The sequence below is a fragment of the Chenopodium quinoa genome, unplaced genomic scaffold, assembly GCF_001683475.1.
Source record: "Chenopodium quinoa cultivar QQ74 unplaced genomic scaffold, ASM168347v1, whole genome shotgun sequence".
Taxonomy (NCBI): Eukaryota; Viridiplantae; Streptophyta; class Magnoliopsida; order Caryophyllales; family Amaranthaceae; genus Chenopodium; species Chenopodium quinoa.
Genome location: NW_018742577.1, coordinates 2,229,700 through 2,243,019, shown reverse-complemented (window position 1 = coordinate 2,243,019; position 13,320 = coordinate 2,229,700). Strand labels below are relative to the sequence as shown.

Sequence of the window (13,320 nt, the reverse complement as noted above, 5' to 3'; positions counted from 1 at the left end):
AAAATTTTACCTAAAACAGAACATCAGATTAAGAGGGTTGATTATTGATATACTTGTCTAACAATCACTAAAAAAAACTAGTACTAGTACATATATATGATAACATCTTTTCTATGGAAGATAAGTAACTCTAAGTGCAACTTTCACTCAAACAAAAGAAATGTAGATGTCTGCATTTGACAAAGAAATACAATTTTGAGTCTTGTACGTATCCATTAGCTATCACAGCAAATTAGGAGTACGTTCAGACAAACATAGGAAGGAAACTTTGGCCTTAATTTTGCCAATTATACCTAGCAACATGGATATGGCCTATTACAGTTTTACAAATGAATATGAAATTTTCATTCACTGTAATTTGACGAGTTGGTTATTTATCACTCAACAATGCATGTATGGTAAGCTGTAGAATCCTCCGGGATTTCTGTAACATGTTGCAGAAATCTTGGAATTGGAGGATTAGCCACTTGTGTGACTCCTTCCAAAATTCGTACGACATTTACCATGGACAGCCTATCTTCCTCATTTTCTTGGATACACCAGCCTGCAACTCTGCAAGTCCTGATTAATTCTTCTGAATTGACAGTTTCTCCTAGTTTACTGTCTATCAAGCTTATAACATCTTCAACACTCATCAATTTCTGCATCACCTGGATTGGAAAGTAATCGTTTTCCCCATTGGTTCTTATGGACCAGTTTCTCCTGCCAGATATAATCTCAAAAAGCATCATTCCGTAGCTGTATACATCAGCCTTTGATGTAATTGGTGCACCTGAAATCCACTCGGGTGCAAGATAGCCTCTTGTTCCTCTCATAGTTGTCAGCACTCGACTGAAGTCTCTGCATAGAAGTTTTGCAAGGCCAAAATCAGCAATCTTGGGATTATATTCGTCATCTAGCAGTATATTCTCTGGCTTTATGTCCCAGTGTATGATGCATTCCCTGCACCCGCTGTGTAGATAGGCCAACCCTTTTGCAATCCCTAGTCCAATTTTGTATCTTGTTGTCCAATCTAAATTTCCGGGGTTATCACAAAATATATGCCCGTCAAGCGACCCATTAGGCATATGCTCATAGACTAGAAACCTCTTTGAGCCTTCAACACAAAAACCCCAAAGATGCACAAGATTGGAATGATAAATTGTTCCTAAGGTGCTTATCTCTGCTCTGAATTGTTTCTCTCCCTGGCCTTGGATCTTGAGATGCTTCACAGCTATATCACACGATGAATTTGGCAAGGTTCCTTTGTAGACAAAACCAAACCCTCCTTCACCCAATTTACATGAAAAATTCATTGTTGCACGACGGAGAGCACTGTATTTCATGAAATTTAAAGAACCCTCCTCTGCTTGCAATGCATTTACATAATTTTTTCTTCTGCTTTTCCAAACGAAAACAACTACGACTATGACTATTATACATAATCCACAAAGAGCTACTCCTACAACTGAAGAATTACTTCTCGGCTTAGCCTTTCTTACCTTGATCCCATTAGTTGTAGCAAGTCTGACATATATATCTGATCCTGGAGAATAATATAGGTCTAGGTCTAACAGGCTATACCACATGTGGCACGCGTTAATGTGATCATCATATCTTCCATATGCTTCACAGTTGCAATCGTGCATACAAAATCTACTGCAATCATCTTGGCCTCCAATAGGAAGACCATTGTCCGAAGGAAATGTTGAATTCTGAAGCAGTAGAAAACCATCTTTTGTCCCATCATAACATTGGAAAGGACTTGTACGTGGACATTTAGCTGTAGAAGAGCATGTGCAATCTTGCGAGTCAATCCCTTGGTGGTTGTTGTAGACTGCAAATTGATCACAAAATGTGTCAGCTAACCTCCAGTTAGATGGCATCCAGACTTGGGAATCATCCCACATATATTGAATTAACAACCCAGTGGCTTTGTTGAGCATAAATCGTGTTAAAATGGAGGTGTTTGTCAGTGAATAAGTAAAATATGTCTCGTTCACATTTGACACGAGGGAGACGGAGGTGTGGTCAAACAGAACCATGTCTGCTTGACCATTATACCAGCCTAATTCCAACATACAAAAGATAGATTTTTCTTTAACCCTACAGGAGCCATTATTAAGACTAATAGAGTTGAATGTATTGTTATCCATCTGAAAAGAGAATATACCGGATTCGTAGACTTGTTGTGTGTTAGTAAGCTTATTGAATCCGACCTTGGCACCAGGTAACCACGTATCGGTAGGATGATCAAAACTCTGCCAGAGGATGATGTTGGGATCTGAAATACACTTAAGTACCAGATTACCAGATCTGCTTGACCAACTCACCATGAAATATACCTCGCCATCGTTGAATGTTAAGTTACCTTGATGAGACAGATTAAGTTGGGGCAGTTTGCTCTCAAGGTAATATTCCTCGTCCGCTGTCCACACAATACTAGTCTGATCAGGAAGTTTGTTGTACCATATGCTAGCAGTCTCATAGTCATAATAATAGCCAAATGCAAAAACGCCATTTCTAGAGGTTATTGCTCTGTCGTCTATGGTGATAGATTCGCCTGGATATATGTCTTGTCCTAAAGCAAAAACGACCAAGAAGTGCAAAATGTATACTTTGAAGGTTCAATGGGCACTCAAGAGGGGGGGGGGGGGGGGGGTGAATTGAGTGTTAAGTAATCGTTGGCTAATTTTGCTTCTTTTCGAATTATGGTTAAGGGACCAGTTGTGCTGGTTCCCTTATGCAGCGGAATATAAATAAGCAATAAAGAAGACAACAAATTTAACGAGGTTCAGCCAACTCAGGCCTACGTCCTCCTATCCTAAGTTCTTTATTAATCTACTCCGAAAAACAAAGACAAAGAACACTCTGCTGTTTCCCTACTCCGGGAACCAGCAAACCCCACACTATACTCCGAGTATGCTCTCAACTTACACTCGTAAGTTCTAAACGTGTTTGAACTCACAAACACTCACCCAGCCTTTAGCCTCTTTGCCAAAGACTCAATTACAAGATCAAAACTCTCTAATGATCTAACTCTCAAAAGTTAATGTAGAGAAAATATTAAACACTAGATGCTCTTGTATATGATTCAATAATGGATTTAGTGCTTTTGCTCTCAATAATGAAAAACTCCTTTTTATGCGTGTGAGAGATCTATTCAGATTATTAGCGAATAGATTGTATTTATAGTCTTAGAAAACCGAAACCCTAGTTACCATAAATCATGCCAATAAGATAAACATGATTTAGGTAAGTATTTATCTTTAATTGATTCTATTATAAGATAAAATCAACTCAAGATAATTACTCCTAGTTTTTAGGTATTTAAAGATTATATCACATCTATTTACAGCTGCCAAGATATATTTTCAAAACTGAATTTTCAATAAAAAATCTTTTTATAAAATCTTTTTAAAATCGCAGCTCTAATAACCTGATCAGTTAACCTGGTCCCCAGACCTGGTTCCCTGACTTGAACATGTTATGAAATTTGTTCCAATCCTTGTACCAAATTTCACAACGATGCTCGATATATTTAAAGCACTTTATATATCCATTAATAAACCATACTACGGAGCATTTACATGAAGATCCTAAAAAGCTCTTTCTTGATGTGGATCTTCCTTCATGTAAACTTCAAGTCTTGAAAACCTTCTTTAGATAACCTCAATTGTAACCAATGGAACTTTCTTCAATCTCTTCGAAAGTCCTATCTGCTTCAAGACTTGGAATCAACTTATATTCTGCACAATCAATAAGGTTAATGCACAATATAAAGTAAGTGACTGCTGTACCACGTAGCAACCATGGAAACAGTACATACTGGTTCCCTACCAGTACATAACACTTTTATCATATAACTGTTCCCTGTATAAAGACAAGTTAGTTCAATAAGAAAACTCATGTAAGTAATAACTTGTCTGGGGATACAGTGTTCTATGTTAGCTGGTTCCCCCAACTGTATCGAACACTTTCAAGGACCTGTTTCCCTTAGCTGTTTGTCATCATTCAAAACTATCAATCAAAACCTAAGGGACTCAACAAATTCCCCCTTTTTGATGATGACAAACTCTTGAAGTTCTTGAACCTGTGGACATGCTCAAAAAGAAAACCGTCAAAAACTTCAAGGACTCAAAACTCTTTGGAACAAGTCAGTTAGGCTAACTGGTCCCCTAAACAGAAAATAGAAAATACGAAATAAAAAGACTCAAACTGACTCAATCTAAACTAGCTAAACCTCAAACTGACTCAATCTAAACTAGCTAAACCTTAGGCTTCAACTTCAAACTACTTCCCCCTTTTGGCATCATTAAAAAGTATCCACAAGTAAAAGCAATGTGCACAAGTTAATGTGCTTATCCATACAATGGCATCAACCACCATTCAAGCATTATGCTGCAAAAAGAGATTAGTCAAACAGTTCATACCATAGCAGAGTTAGTAGTTCATACAAGCCAACAAAGTTCAACCAAAGAAGCCCAAATCCATCCAAAAAGAAAGTTCATGGAATGGAAAGAAGTAGACAGACCAACAAAATCAGTTATTTTAGAATAAACATGAGGGTGAGGAAACAAGAACAGAAACAGCATCACTCCTCATCATCATTCTCGTTCCCTTCCTCCTCCTCGAACTTTGCAACATCTTCTGCATCATCATCTGGTTCCTCTTCATCCCACTCAACCTTGTCATCATGCTCTACTTGAACCAATCTCATTATCTTACTAAGCATATTCTCATGGTTCTCCAATCTGTTTCAGAACCACTTCCTGACCTGCTGGTTCCTCTATTTTTTTTTTTTTTTTTTTGTTTTTTTTTTTTTTTTTTTTTTTTTTTAAGAAATCATGAGAGATATGTACTGATTCAGAATGTTCTCCTTGTTGCATAACGAGTGCAAAACTAGCATCACATCAATCAAGCAAGGAGGTTCTTGCTGGTACCCTTTTTCTCTTGGTTCCTGGAACAGCGTCAATGGACTGTTCCTCCTGCACCTTCTCAGTGAACTTCTTTAATTGAGTTACTCTACTTCGTACCATGGTCTTAGCAATGGGTGTCTCCTCATAATAACCAACAATCTCTATTTCATCCTCTTCACTCTGAATTTTCTGAATTTCCTCCAACTTCGGGCTTAAGGACACTTATGCTTCCATCTGATGTTCCCCCTGAGACTGAGCTGGTTCCTTGAGTGAACAGTAACCGAATGAACAATGATGAATTTAAAGCATATGAGAGAGAGAGAGAATTTCGAGTGATGATGATTGATGATCTGCACAAAGGGTTAGTGTATATTTTTAACAATGAAGCACAAAGAGAGAAGAGGAAAGAAAAGAGTTAGTTGAGCCAATAAAAAGCAACTGTAAAGGATATTTTTTTTATTTTTTTTTTAAATTGAAATCAAAAATTTGGTAATTATCTTTTACCATAATTATCTCAACCAACTATAAATAAGGCATATGATATGTTTGCCTTTTATATGGGATTAAATAACTGAAATAAGATAAATTCCTTCCAAAAGGAAATATCTTATAGTAATCTTCCGAAAATAAAAGATATTATTGGATGACATATCAGAGCTGGTCTGCTGTTTCCCTTTGCTGGTACCTGTATAAAACCATGTCACGCTGTTTCTGGCAATTCAGCCTGATTTCACCTGTTTCTTACAACAATTATTCTCAATCCTTTTGAGATTTTGAACCATCTACACAACACTTGAAAGATATCAACATAAGTATGTACACACACTATACAAGAGAATACCATTCTAACCAATCATTGAAGGAAGTAATTGAAGCCAATACCTAAAATCTAACTAGACCTAAAAGGACTCTTAACCTACAAAAAGACTCTCTACACAAAGGCTTTGTGAAGATATCAGCAATTTGATCTTCACTTTTACAAAACAACATCTCCACCAATCCTTTTTCCACATTGTCTCTTAAAAAATGGTGTCTTATTTCAATGTGTTTTGTCTTGGAGTGTTGCACAGGATTCTTTGAAATATTGATTGCACTAGTGTTATCACAAAAAATAGGAACACTTTTATAAATAACACCAAAATCTTTCAGCTGGTTCCTTATCCACAGTAGCTGGGAACAGCATGAAGCTGCAGCTATATATTCAGACTCTGCTGTGGATAGGGCCACTGAATTTTGCTTTTTAGAACCCCATGAAATTAGACAAGAGCCAAGAAAGTGTGCCATACCTGATGTGCTCTTTCTATCAACTAAGAAACCAGCATAATCTGCATCTGTGTATCCAATAAGATCAATGGTACTGCCTTTGGGGTACCACAATCCCAGATTTGATGTTCCTACAAGATACCTAAGTATCCTTCTAACAGCCTTCAAGTGAGATTCCTTTGGATTGCTTTGAAACCTAGCACACAAACCAACAGAAAACACAATGTCAGGTCTACTAGCTGTTAGGTAAAGTAGAGAACCTATCATTCCTCTATAAAGGGAAGCTTCAACATCTTTTCCCTTAAGATCAGCATCTAATTTTGTAGATGGGGGAACAGGTGTATCATAAGCTTTGCTGTTCTCCATGCCGAATTTTTTCAGCAACTCTTTTGAGTACTTTTGTTGATGGATCATTATTCCATCATCCATTTGCTTAATCTGCAACCCTAGGAAGAATCCTAGTTCTCCCATCATGCTCATTTCAAATTCACTCTGCATAAGATTAGCAAATTCATCACATAAAACCTGATTAGTAGCACCAAATAAAATATCATCAACATAAATTTGTACTACAATCAAGTGTTTCCCCCTGGTTCTTATGAACAAGGTCTTGTCTACTGTTCCCCTCTTGTAATCATTTGCCATCAAGAAATTGGACAATCTTTCATACCAAGCCCTCGGAGCTTGTTTCAACCCATATAATGCTTTGTCCAACTTGTACACATGTTGGGGGAACAGTGCATCTTCAAAACCAGGTGGCTGCTCCACATATACTTCTTCCTTTAAATATCCATTGAGGAAGGTAGTCTTTACATCCATCTGAAACAGCTTAAAATTCATGTGAGCAGCATAAGCAATTAAAATCCTAATAGCCTCTAGCCTAGCTACTGGTGCAAACGTCTCATCATAGTCAATTCCTTCTTGTTGATTGTACCCTTGCACCACTAGCCTTGCTTTGTTTCTGACTATAGTACCAAGGTCATCTAACTTGTTTCTAAAGACCCATCTAGTGCCAATGACTGATCTTTCCTTGGGACGGGGAACCAGGTGCCAAACCTGGTTCCTCTGAAACTGATTTAACTCATCTTGCATAGCTAGTACCCAATCAGGATCAGTCAATGCCATTTTATAGTCAGTAGGCTCTACATTAGACAGGAAAGAATAGAAAGCACAAAAGTTTTGAAAAACATTTGTTCTCGTTTGAATCCCCTTATTTATATCACTAATTATTTGATCAGTGGGATGAGAAGATTGATATCTATAACTTTTAAAATTAAGACTGTTTTGTGCTTTCTCATTAAGTTGGGAACCAGCATGTTCATGGATCTCTCCTTCTTCTGAGGAGCCAGGAGGATTCACATTCATGCTGTTTCCTCTATCATTACTTACCTCAGGTTCAGGGGTGGTACCTTCTTCTGTTCCCCCTGAACTCATTACCTGTCCATTATTTGAGGAACCATCAGGACTTGGTTCCCCTTCAGAGTCCTCATTATCTTCATTTTCTTCTCTAGGCACTTCATCATTATCATCTGGTGGAGTATTTGGTAGGCCTAGATCTGCTTGCACTTCATCCGTGGGACCAGTATACTGGTTCCCCGTGAAATCCATCAATCCAATCACTTCATCAGGTTGTACCTGCGCAATCTCAGAAGACATGTTAAATTCATCAAAAATGACATGGACACTCTCCTCAACACGAAGAGTCCTTTTATTAAAGACTCTATATGCTTTGCTGTGAGAAGAGTATCCAAGGAAGATTCCCTCATCACTTCTAGGATCAAATTTATCAAGCTGGTCCTTCCCATTATTATGCACATAACATTTACATCCAAAAATGCGAAAATATGTAATGTTGGGCTTTCGACCTTTAAGCAGTTCATAGGGAGTCTTATTTAACTTTGGTCTAATGAGACCTCTATTCAATATATAGCAAGCAGTGTCAACAGCTTCTCCCCAAAAACTCTTTGGGAGACCACTCTCAATGAGCATCGTCCTCGCCATCTCCTCAAGAGTTCTATTCTTCCTTTCTACAACACCATTTTGTTGAGGTGTTCTAGGGGCTGAGAAGTTGTGATTAACTCCATGTTCCCTACAATAATCAATAAAGTTAGCATTATCAAATTCAGTACCATGGTCTGATCTTACCGAGACCAGCTTGTGGGTGAGCTGGTTCTCCACTTGTTTCACCAATGTTACCCATTCTTCAAACGTTTCATCCTTTGTGTGTAACATCATTACCCAAGTGTACCTAGAATAATCATCAACCATAACACAGACATATCTATGACCTCTTCGACTTTGTACTCTCATGGGACCACACAAATCAATGTGTACAAGTTCGAAGGGTCTGCTGGTACTCAAAACAGTTTTAGACTTAAAAGAAATTTTGACCTGTTTCCCCCTTACACATTCAGAACAAACTTTATCAGCTTCATACTTAATGTTAGGAAGGCCTACAACTAAGTCACGTGTTTTAAGTTTGTTTAGAAGTGTTAGGCTAGCATGTCCAAACCTCTTATGCCAAATCCATTGATTATTGTCAGAAACAGCTCTCAAACAGATGGACTTGTCTTGAGGGATTTTATCTAAGAAGGTGATGTAAACATCATGCTTCCTGGTTCCCTCACATACAAGTTCTCCTGTTTGTGAGTTAACTATGTGACATAGGTTGGCTTGAAACTCAACTATATTACCTTTGTCACATAATTGAGAAATACTCAAGAGATTATGTTGCAAGCCTTCAACATAATAAACATCATCTATTGCGTTAGAAAGTGTCTTACCAACCTTACCTAAACCAGTGATGGTTCCCTTGCTGTTATCCCCAAAGGTGACACTTCCTCCATCAAAGGCCACTAGTGAAAGGAATTGATCTTTATCCCCGGACATGTGTCTTGAGCAACCACTGTCCAAATACCAATAGGTGTCTCCCTTCACTCTAGCCTGCAAGAGCAAATCAAACATTAGTTTTAGGAACCCAAACATACTTGGGTCCCTTTTCAACAACATTAACATCTTGTTGATCCTTTCTTCTCCACACATATTTTACACCCTTGCTGTTCTTATTAGCACTAATTTTCTTAGCTGGACATTCATGTATCTTATGTCCATTTTTACCACAATGAAAACACACATGCATCTCTTTAGTCATGACATACTTGCCTCGTTGATATTCTTTGATCCAGGTGGTTTCTCTGGGAGACCAGTTAGTCCTGGTTCTCTGTCTAGTATAACCAAGACCAACTTTTCCTCTGTTTCCTCTTGATGAAGTCAGGTAATTTAAGGATTCTTGAGCATTCAATAATTTGTCCACATGTCTATGACTATCATTAAGTTCTTTTTCTCTGGTTTCAAGTGTTTTAGTTAACAATTCGTTTTTCTCTTTAAGAAAATCAAAGTTACTTTTTAAAGCTTCGAATTGTAGATTAAGCTTTGAAACCATAGAGTCAATAGACATGTCAACAACCACTGGTTGCTTGTCCTTTTTCAGTTGATTGATTTCCGCATGCAAATCACAAATATTACTTTCATACTTATCAATCGTATTACTGACATCTACACTGGTACCTGTAGGTGAAACAATGAACTGTGCAGCTTTAAGTGAAGCAATTTCCTTGTGAGAGTTTTCCAGGTTGTAAGCCAATGTTTCAAAGGCCTTCAACAAGGAAGTTCTAGTACACGAATTTGCTTTACTTATAGCTACTGAAAAATCAAGAGTATCACTAGTGGTTGATAAGTCTCTAGGGAACCAGGAGGTCAGATCCTCTTCACCATCAATTGGTTCAAACGATCTTTCCTTTTCTAGTTCCACTTTACACTTGTCCAATTCAACCTCTAGTTCTGCTACTTGATTTTTTAGTTCATAACAGACTCCTTCTAGATGATCACAACTAGCAATAGCAATATTACATTCACCACGTTTTTCTTTTAATTCTCTTTTGCAAGTTATGTATGTTTCACTTAGTTTATAGCATTCATCTAGTAAGGAATCAATACAAGCAAGCATATTTTCTCTATCATATTCATGCATATCTTCTCTAATTTGCTCTAAGCTTACCTTGCGTTCATGTAGTACATCCTTCTTTGCCATAAAGCATTTGTTGAATGTACTGGTTCCCCCTCTGGTTCCTGGACCAGTGCTGTTTTCCTTGATGTTTGTAAAGGCAGTTAGGCAAACATCTGAGTTGGGTGATCCTTCTTCTTCATCTGACCCTGAGTCAGAGTCTCCCCACATGGAAGCTATCATGGCATTCTTGTATGCTTGTTTATCTCCGGATTTAGACTGTTTGTCATTCCACTTAGGACAATCTCGAATAAGATGTCCTTTTTCTCCACACTTGAAACATCCTGTAGAAGAAGAATTAGAGTTAGATTTTTTATAGTTTTTAAAATGCTTACCTTTGAAATTCTTTCTTTGATCTCGAAGAGATCTCTCAAATCTTTTTGCAATCATGCTAATTTCATCTTCATCATCTTCTACTGTTCCCTTAAGCGCCATGCCTCTTGCTGGTTCCTTCTCAGACTTAGAGTCAATCAGCATCTCATGAGTCATAAGGGAACCAATCAGCTGTTCCAGAGACAAGGTAGACAGATCCTTTGCTTCGTATACTGCTGTTACCTTAGCTGTCCATGCATCTGTTAAACTACGCAATAATTTTCTCACAAGATCCTCGTCAGATAAATTTTTACCAAGAGATCTAAGATCATTTACAATAGTCATAAACCTACGAAAGCAATCATTGATTTTTTCATTTTTATTCATGGCAAACAATTCATATTTAGACATGATTAAATCAATTTTAGACCGTTTTACCTCACTGGTTCCCTCAAACGCAAGTTCAAGGGTGTCCCATATCTCCTTAGCACTACTGCAGCCAGATATACGATTTGTTTCGGTCTCACCTATTGCTTGTTGTAGTATTGACATTGCCTTAGCATTCTTCTCCAGCAACTTGTAATCAGCAGTGACCAATTCGCTATCTTTCTTGGGAACCTGGTTCCCCTCAACATCTGTCTTGAGAATGATATTAGGACCATTTTTAACTACGAGCCAGCATTCATAGTCAATACCCATGATAACATTCTGGATCCTGTTCTTCCACCAAGCATAATTATTTCCATTAAACTTGGGTGACTTGTTGTCATAACCGATTGCACTTAATTCTTGAGTACTCATTCTTAACTCCTCTAGATGTTACTCTTTCGAGAAGCTTAGGCTCTGATACCAATTGAAGGTTCAATGGGCACTCAAGAGGGGGGGGGGTGAATTGAGTGTTAAGTAATCGTTGGCTAATTTTGCTTCTTTTCGAATTATGGTTAAGGGACCAGTTGTGCTGGTTCCCTTATGCAGCGGAATATAAATAAGCAATAAAGAAGACAACAAATTTAACGAGGTTCAGCCAACTCAGGCCTACGTCCTCCTATCCTAAGTTCTTTATTAATCTACTCCGAAAAACAAAGACAAAGAACACTCTGCTGTTTCCCTACTCCGGGAACCAGCAAACCCCACACTATACTCCGAGTATGCTCTCAACTTACACTCGTAAGTTCTAAACGTGTTTGAACTCACAAACACTCACCCAGCCTTTAGCCTCTTTGCCAAAGACTCAATTACAAGATCAAAACTCTCTAATGATCTAACTCTCAAAAGTTAATGTAGAGAAAATATTAAACACTAGATGCTCTTGTATATGATTCAATAATGGATTTAGTGCTTTTGCTCTCAATAATGAAAAACTCCTTTTTATGCGTGTGAGAGATCTATTCAGATTATTAGCGAATAGATTGTATTTATAGTCTTAGAAAACCGAAACCCTAGTTACCATAAATCATGCCAATAAGATAAACATGATTTAGGTAAGTATTTATCTTTAATTGATTCTATTATAAGATAAAATCAACTCAAGATAATTACTCCTAGTTTTTAGGTATTTAAAGATTATATCACATCTATTTACAGCTGCCAAGATATATTTTCAAAACTGAATTTTCAATAAAAAATCTTTTTATAAAATCTTTTTAAAATCGCAGCTCTAATAACCTGATCAGTTAACCTGGTCCCCAGACCTGGTTCCCTGACTTGAACATGTTATGAAATTTGTTCCAATCCTTGTACCAAATTTCACAACGATGCTCGATATATTTAAAGCACTTTATATATCCATTAATAAACCATACTACGGAGCATTTACATGAAGATCCTAAAAAGCTCTTTCTTGATGTGGATCTTCCTTCATGTAAACTTCAAGTCTTGAAAACCTTCTTTAGATAACCTCAATTGTAACCAATGGAACTTTCTTCAATCTCTTCGAAAGTCCTATCTGCTTCAAGACTTGGAATCAACTTATATTCTGCACAATCAATAAGGTTAATGCACAATATAAAGTAAGTGACTGCTGTACCACGTAGCAACCATGGAAACAGTACATACTGGTTCCCTACCAGTACATAACACTTTTATCATATAACTGTTCCCTGTATAAAGACAAGTTAGTTCAATAAGAAAACTCATGTAAGTAATAACTTGTCTGGGGATACAGTGTTCTATGTTAGCTGGTTCCCCCAACTGTATCGAACACTTTCAAGGACCTGTTTCCCTTAGCTGTTTGTCATCATTCAAAACTATCAATCAAAACCTAAGGGACTCAACATACTTGCAACAAACTCTTTCTATCGATGATTGGGCCCATCTTCTGTTTCGTGTTTTTTTCTTTCCTATTTTTTGAAAAGGGAAGAGTGGATTAAACTTCAGAAAATAAACCAGGAAACTTGAGCAGCTAGCATTGTAGAGGACAAACTACAAAGACTTGGGGAGACACTTATTTTTTCTCAAGTCAACAAACAAAGATCGAGTTTATTTGCGTTGAATTTTCAAGGCAGTTGAGGCGTTTTTGTACTGGATGGACATCCAAGTGGTAATGAAAAGTTGCGGACTATTTTGAGATGACTATAAATACAAAAAGAAATCTACTCCCTTGATTATCATTATGTAACTTAGGACCGTTGATTTAAGTTGACTATAAAATATCCAAAAAATTACGTTGAACTGTTTTTATTTCCTTAATCATCTACCGGATGCCGAGGTCAGGGTAGAACGTAGGTGGTCGCCGCAAGGAATTGTGGGTCGCAGCAAGGTGGTTGCCTCCAAATCTCCAAGCAA

General features: G+C 37.5%; 1 protein-coding gene across 1 annotated transcript; it reads right to left on the bottom strand.

Annotated features, from left to right (window-relative positions):
* Positions 1 to 377: 377 nt before the first annotated feature.
* Positions 378 to 13,025, bottom strand: LOC110720711 (G-type lectin S-receptor-like serine/threonine-protein kinase At2g19130). Its single transcript, XM_021899760.1, has 2 exons — positions 12,811 to 13,025; positions 378 to 2,593 (listed from the first exon to the last, which is right to left on the bottom strand). Exons 1-2 carry the CDS (start codon positions 12,848 to 12,850, stop codon positions 378 to 380), a joined length of 2,256 nt encoding a protein of 751 aa, XP_021755452.1. The 5' UTR covers positions 12,851 to 13,025.
* Between the last annotated feature and the right edge of the window lie 295 nt (positions 13,026 to 13,320).

What these genes read in the sequence shown, in the direction of transcription:
- LOC110720711 (XM_021899760.1), bottom strand. Translation starts at nt 12,850, where the DNA reads ATGGGCCCAATCATCGATAGAAAGAGTTTGTTGCAAGTAT. An exon ending in AAAGAGTTTGTTGCAAGTAT is followed by an intron (nt 2,594 to 12,810) that starts GTTGAGTCCCTT and finishes CCTTCAAAGTAT; the next exon opens with ACATTTTGCACTTCTTGGTC.